This window comes from Anguilla anguilla, chromosome 1 (genome assembly GCF_013347855.1).
Source record: "Anguilla anguilla isolate fAngAng1 chromosome 1, fAngAng1.pri, whole genome shotgun sequence".
Lineage (NCBI taxonomy): Eukaryota > Metazoa > Chordata > Actinopteri > Anguilliformes > Anguillidae > Anguilla > Anguilla anguilla.
Genome location: NC_049201.1, coordinates 3,515,071 through 3,522,570, shown reverse-complemented (window position 1 = coordinate 3,522,570; position 7,500 = coordinate 3,515,071). Strand labels below are relative to the sequence as shown.

General features: G+C 47.2%; 1 protein-coding gene across 1 annotated transcript in view; it reads left to right on the top strand.

Annotated features, from left to right (window-relative positions):
* Nucleotides 1-7,500, top strand: part of myom3 (myomesin 3) — a 62,543-nt gene that overhangs the window by 22,315 nt on the left and 32,728 nt on the right. Inside the window, exons 7-11 of the mRNA XM_035429167.1 lie at nucleotides 910-998; nucleotides 1,760-1,804; nucleotides 3,096-3,236; nucleotides 3,997-4,158; nucleotides 6,568-6,709. Coding sequence (XP_035285058.1) covers nucleotides 910-998; nucleotides 1,760-1,804; nucleotides 3,096-3,236; nucleotides 3,997-4,158; nucleotides 6,568-6,709 — 579 coding nt within the window. The remainder of the gene's footprint in view (nucleotides 1-909; nucleotides 999-1,759; nucleotides 1,805-3,095; nucleotides 3,237-3,996; nucleotides 4,159-6,567; nucleotides 6,710-7,500) is intronic.

Below are 7,500 nucleotides of genomic sequence, written 5' to 3'. Positions count from 1 at the left end.
AAATAATCTTTCTGGAATTGGAATTGTTTGGCCCAGGGATGGATGAGGCCTTTTTAACGTCTGCATAGAGTGTCTGTGTCGTCTTAATGCCAACAGCCGGCTCTCTTCATTACAGACAAAACCCTAAAGTGTACTAAAGGGCACTTTATACAACATTAAAGATTAAATCCAAATAAAACCTTATTTTTCTAGTTAGGAAAAAAAAAATTTGTGTCTCCATGCCTTAAAAATTGTTGCAATATTCAATCCAAAAAAAAAAACTAACATTTAGAAAACTTACATTAACTTAACTCCCATTGTAAATCTTCTGGTCTCAGAACTGAATGAGTCCCTACTGTATATCACCTTGTTTTATTTTGCAGGTGTGTCTGCTGCTCCCCCCGTTGACTCTAATTGCATAGTCTGGCATGTAGCGGGTAGCTAACATCACCCAGCGTTTGTCTGATCTTACTGCACGGCAGCTTTCGATACACTGCAGCCACTGTAACTTGGTTTGTGCCAGTTATTAGTCACAGTCAAAATAGCCCTTTCCTGTTTGTTATTTTGTCTTGCGACTGTTTTCTAAAATTAGGCAGAAGGTTATGATGCTTCTGAGGCACACTTTAGTAAACAAGCTTCTTTAAAACCACACTGACATTAAAAAGGGTCGTGTTGCCTTAAAACGTTGTTTTGTTTTTGTTGAATTTTTGACACTACAGTTCGTCAACGCTTTCGACACCACGGTACTCGCCGCGTAATCCCCCCGCCCTCTCCGTGCGATCCACCCCACCCTCCCGTTTCCTGCTTTACCCCTTTCCCATTTTTTGAATGAAAGCACCTTCTTGACTAGCTGACTGATGGCTGTTGCCTGGTTACCTGGACGAGCGGGCAGTTCTCACGCTCGCGTTTCGCTGCGTTTTTTGTTCTCAGGTGTTCGGCTGAAGACGCGGGGGAGTACAAGGCTGTGGCCCAGAGCACTCTGGGCGAAGCCACCACCTTCGCCACGCTGCTGGTGAACGGTAAGATACACAGTTTACTCTGTTCTCTCTCTTTGTTAATGCTCTACCTGTAAGCTCTCACGTATTTCACTCATCTAAAGCAACATTGGCCCAAATTCTGCATATCTGTGGGCGCCATTTGTGACAACCCCCCCCCCCCCCCCCCTGTAAAATTGGGCTTGTTTTGAGAGAGGTGGTCTGACCAAACCCGCCTCTTCTCTGCCAATAAGTCACACCCCCCCACCCCCAGCCACCACTGGAAGCCCTGTTGGGTTATATTTATTTAGAGTGTGTGTGTGTGTCTGTCTGTCTGTGTGTGTGTGTGTGTGTGTGTCTCTGTGTGTGTGGGTATGTGTGTAGTGTATGGATGTATGTGTATGTGTGTGTTGATGTATGCATGTTGTGGGGGGGAGGGTGTGTGTGCGTGCGTGTGTGTGTGTGTGTGTGCGTGGAGGTGGTGGGGTGTGTGTGTGTGCGTGCGTGCGTGCGTGCGTGCGTGCGTGCGTGCGTGCGTGCGTGTGTGCGTGCGTGCGTGCGTGCGCGTGCGTGCGTGTGTGCGTGTGTGTGGTGTGTGTGGAGGTGGTGTGGAGTGTGGGTGGTAACGTCATCCAGTTCTCGTCTCATGTTATAGAAATAGACGGAGGGGAATATTTGATGCGGGCAGGTTGTGAGGGATCTGACAGAGGTTTGATGAATGCTCTCTCTTCCGCCCCTTCCCACCTCTACACCCCCCCCCCCCCCCCACCACTTCCTCCCCTCCCCTCCCCTCCTGTCAATTTCAGCCTATCAGGGTTTAGAAGCTGGATTGGAGTGTTCCTGGAGGCGAAGTGAGTACCTGCTCCTTTCCGACCAATCAGTAGTCATCTCTTCTTCTTCTCTTCCCTTTGAGTACCTGCTCATGGCCAATCAGTAGTCATCTCTTCTTCTTCTCTTCCCTTTGAGTACTTGCTCATGGCCAATCAGTACTCATCTCTTCTTCTCTTCCCTTTTGAAGTCCTTGCTTCTTCCTGCATGGACACACAGGACAAGCCCATTGAATTCTGTAGCATGTGTATTCTTTCTTTTTGTCTTTTGCGATTTTTCCAGTGAAAAACCATTTAGTGAATGGAAAAAACCTGCATTAATTCCATTATTTAATTGTAGAACAGCTGTTACTATATGGGTGGTCATTAAATAATGAGTTTTTACTGTTATTCAACAACACTAAATCAGTGAAATACTGTAAATATATCCAAACACTACCATATAAAAATAACTATTTTTGTACACTTAAATACGCATTTACACAACAGAGCATTGCTGTAAATGAGTAGATGTGGATATAAATCAAAGTCAATGATATAGGCAATAATGGGTAGTAATTAAGTCGCTTTCTGTTTCTCAGGCCTGTTAGTTCTGGGAGGATCATATCCATAATCATCATAATCTCCATTGTTTGTGTTTTGAATTCAAAAGTCTTGTTTCTTTTTTCTGCCCCACAAATCTTCTTTTGTGAATTCTGACAAATACACTGTGCTCTACTGCCGCAACAAATAGCTTGTCTAGAACAGGTTGCTTGTGAAAATGTCAGCCTCCACCCCCCCTGCTCATTTCCGTCTTAAGCCACAGCCCCTCCCCCCACATCTCGCCACATAATGCCACATTGTGAGCTCCGTTTTTGAAAAAGGCCATTTTGTTCTGTTTTTTTTTTTACCCTTGTACTTTGAACAAGATTCTCAAAATCATTTAATTAAAACCACCTTCAGCTTCAGAGTTCACAGTTTTTTTCTTTCCCAAGCAACAAAGCTGAAAATCAGTCAATAAAAATATATTTTAAAATAACTGTGTATGTTAAAGTGCAATGTACAAGTGAGTTACAAATCAAGTTATGTAAGTTATGAGTTTGAGGTGGAAGAGTGGTATGTTAGACTCCACTGTATGCTAGTCATTCTTGCATCCCTTCTCTACAGGAACAGAAAGGACCTAAGAATGAATACAAGTGAAAAACTATTGATTAAAGTAGACTGAATCCCAGCCATTGGTGTGCTACAGTGTTCCCTAGCATCTGTAGTTCATACAGGTGAGTTATTACCTGTGCGGAACAGGGCGTGGCGTCACCGGTCTTCTCCTCCCGTCCAGGCCCGGTTCCGGAGCAGGAGGCCCTGTTTGAGTCCGCCTTCCCGCCCTCTTTCGCCCGGGAGGGGGAGTCCATCACCCTGCGCTGCGGGTTCTCCTCCCCCCTCCTGCCCTTCCAGCAGGACGTGGCCTGGTACAGGGACGGTGAGCGCCAGGGAAGCCCGTTAGCACCAGTGGAGCCCATTAGCTCTGGAAGCCCGTTAGCGCTGGGAGCCCGTTAGCGCTGGGGAAGCCCCTTTAGCGCTGGGGAGCCCGTTAGTGCCAGGGAAGCCCGTTAGCACTAGGTAGCCTATTAGCGCCAAGGAGCTTGTTAGCGACAGGGAGCCCGTTAGCACTAGGTAGCCTATTAGCGCCGGGGAGCTTGTTAGCGACAGGGAGCCCGTTAGCGCTGGGAGCCTGTTAGCACTGTGAGGACCGTCAGCGTCAGGGAGCCTGTTAGTACTGGGGAGCCTGTTAGTGCCAGGGAAGCCCGTTAGCACTGGGTAGCCTGTTAGGGCCGGGGAACTTTTTAGTGACAGGGAGCCCGTTAGCGCTGGGAGCCTGTTAGCACTGTGAGGCCTGTTAGCACCAGGGAGCCTGTTAGTACTGGCCATCGGTGAAAATGAGGTGGCCACTGTGTGATGTGTGACCATTTACAAGCCAGGTCCATGCTAGGTGTTTGTGTGTGTGTATGTATGTATGCTCAGTAGATATTATCAACAATGATGATTAAGTCTCCTCTTAACATAGACGTATATGTGTGTGTGTGTGTTGGACGGTGTGTTTATGTGTCTGTATGCATGTTTGTGTTCATGCGAGTGTTTGTAAGTGCATTATTGTGTGTGTGTGTGTGTGTGTGTGTGCATCTGTCTGTTATTTTCTTAGTGATGCGATTCTCTCCAACCCTCACCCACCTTTACTCCAGGAGTCCTTATCCGGGAATCCAGCAGGACTGAGCTCCAAACCGGCTCCACGTTCACCTCCCTGACTTTGAAGGGCGTGCACAAGGAGCAGGAGGGCGTGTACACCGTCCGTCTGCGCACCTCACAGGGGGTCAAGGAGCACAGCGCCTACGTCTATGTCAGAGGTGAGACCCGTCTGAGCATGTGCAGGGGTTAGACCCGTCTGAGCATGTGCAGGGGGTTAGACCCGTCTGAGTATGTGCAGGGGTTAGACCCGTCTGAGCATGTGCAGGGGTTAGACCCGTCTGAGCATGTGCAGGGGTTAGACGCGCCTGAGCATGTGCAGGGGTTAGACCCATCTGAGCATGTGCAGGGGTTAGACCTGTCTGAGCATGTGCAGGGGTGAGACCCAGGCCCGAGAAACTTGTAGGGCCATTCATAGAAAACTGTAGGATCTGCTGGTTATAGTTTTTATGTTAAAATCAGTAAATCTGCCCTAGAAACTTGGTGAGGTGAGTTAACTGTGCACTCAGCTGCTATACTTGATGAATTCGGTGCTGAGTATCAATAAAAACCAGCAGACTCTGTGGTGCTCCAGGGCCACTGTTTAGAAAGACTGCCCCAACACCAGCAAAAATTCTGCCGGTAAATTTAGCAGAAATAAATATTTCAAGCAATACACTGTCATTACAAGTGTACAGATTGGCTAGATGTACGGTTCACTGAAAATTTACTGGGACTTGCTGAGGCTTTGACTCCACAATTAACCTCACCTCACCTGGTCGTTCAGTTACCAGCAGCGACTGTTACATGACCATTGGAATGTTCGGTCGAGAACATTCCAATCACGTATCTGTGACCTCACACGTAGGAATGTTGCCACATCATCATGTGAGATCTAAGTGCATCACAGCAAGGACAGAGCTCGCTTTCCCCATAACAATCCCCTCCCCTCCCCCTCCCCCCAGCCCTGCGGCCAGATTCAAACGTCCCCTAGGCTGCAAGCATTCCACCCGCCAGAGTAATACCTTACCCTCAGTGGGCACGCAGGCGTTGGATTTCCTACCTCGTAAAGGGGCTCCTGCCAGAAGTTATAATTAAGGAGACCAGCTGACTTGGCAGTGTTCTTTGTTTTTTTTTTTTCTCCTCCCCTCCCGACCTAGTCTTCATTTCCCATGCAGGCTGAATCTGCATTATAATTTTATTAAAGAAAGGAGGGATGTGTCGGGGGATCGCAGGCACTGTTTTGAATCTGAGGGCGATGAGGTCTCTGCCCTTCTCAGGTTGCCGGTAACGTCCCAGTATTGAATTTTAGGACGGCAGAAACTTCACACTGACAAATAGTGGCCGAACACAGCGGGCTGACCGAGAAACTGCACAATGAAGTGCAGTTATGATCGCTTAATAAATCATTCGTAAGCATATTGCACCTGTTTAGGGAACACATTATTGATTTTGTAGCCTCACGTTAAAAAGTAGTTCATACAGTGCCCACTTCCTAAATACTATATAATTAGCAGTTTTAGTATACAGTAATACGATAACAGTATAAGAAGTTATTATTCACAACTATAATAGAATTCATGGCCACCCAGACCCGTTTCCATAAAAAAAAAAAAAACGTTTTGTCATCTTTTAATAGGGCAGGTTAACTAGAGACTATGCATTTTTTTAAAGATGATTTTAATGCGCCGTGCAATTATTCATGATTCAATAGGCATTTATAACTGCGCGTAATCGCCTTGTTAGCAGGAGGAGTCCCATTAGCTTAGCGCCAGTTGAACATCCTCTTGCTGTGACTCAGTATTTGCTAGTGCAGGGAGAAAGCTGGAATAATGGGCTGTCTTGTCGTAGATTCTTCAACAACTTCTCGCCAATTTTAAGGAACACCTCATCTAGAGCCTGGCTGGATAGTTAAGGCATAAAAATTATAAGAAAATATGGTTTGTACAGTTTTTATTTCGTCCTGAAAATTTGACAGAACTGCAGAGCCAGGACGCCAGATCTACTCCAGCCCTGTAGGTGGCAGTAGAGCACCGGTGTGCTGGTTCATCAGCCAGCATTAACACCATAACAAGAAGTATTGACATGCTTTCACTTGCTCAATGGTCTGAAGACAGGGCTGGATTGAGGATGTGGGGGGTGGACACAATTCATTGGGTCATAAACTTTTTTCATACTTTCATTTTCAAATCTACCTCAACTAAATCCACTCGGCAAATCAAATCAAAAAAATAAAAATCCATATTTATTCATACAGCACATATAGCACATTTATTTATATATACACATTTCACAAACAATAGTCACAGCACGCTTCACAGACAACCCTGGCCTAAACCCCCACAGGAGCAAGCCTGAGGCAAAAGTGGCAAGGAAAATCTCCCTGGTAACAGACAGGAAGAAACAAATTCACTCAGTCGGGATTGGCGCTGTTTACCAGATTCGGAGGGGTGCGGTTTCGGGGGGGGGGGGGGGGGGGGGGGTCCATCTGGAACCGTCATTGTTGTCCATACGACTGTGTAGTTTCATTCCAGTCCGTTCACCTCTAAAACTCCCCTCTTCCCCGTACCCCCCCCCCCCCCTCTTCTCAGATGGGACGTCTACGGTTGTGGGTGCCCCCGCGTCCCCCCTGGGGGTGAAGTGCAGCGATGTGAACCGGGACTACGTCTTCCTCACCTGGACCCCACCCAGCGCCGACGGGGCCTCCTGCGTGGAGGGGTACTACGTGGAAATGTAAGGGGGGGGGGGGGGGGGGGGGGGGAGGGGGGGGGGGGGGGAGGGGGGGGGTGTGGAATGTGTCTAAAGCACTTATGCACATTGACTTAAAATACAAACCCTGCATACAGAGTACACCCATCCTTGGAAGAAAAAGATAAGGCCGTTTTAAAAAAAAAAAACCATTAGAGCACTATCCATTATCCATCCATCCATTATCTGCACTAAAGGTAAAGAGTGTTAGTGGGGTGGGAGAGGGAGGTGAATCAAAAAGTCTGAATTCTTTTATGAATCTAGCATCCTGACATCCTTGGAAGTTTATTCCATTATTGGGGGGGGCGGAGGGGGGAGGGAGGCAGCACAAACAAGAATCATTCATCCGTTGTGCAGGCACTCCCTCCAGAGAGACAAACACAGTTTATATAATTCTGCACACAGTCCGTTTATACAGCTGAGTATTTATTTAGCAATGGAGGATGGGCTCCAGTTTTTTCGGGGGCTGGTTCTTCCCAAGATTTCTTCCTTTTCAGCCTTTCGCCTCTGGCCCGCTGTTATGACAGTTCGGGCCCGAGATGCTGTGACAAGTCTTCCTGGAGAGTGCCAGAGCATAAATACATTTCGATTTGATTTGATTTGACTAGAAGTTTCTGAAACAGTTATAGTTTTAAGTGCCCTTGCAATACCACCTCTGAGCCGTTATGCTACGCTGACGCCCGCCTGATCACCCGTGCCATTCGTCACAGCAGCCAATGGCGCGGAGGAACAGATGCCCTTAATAAAAAAAGAACAAAACTTAAAGGATAAATTAT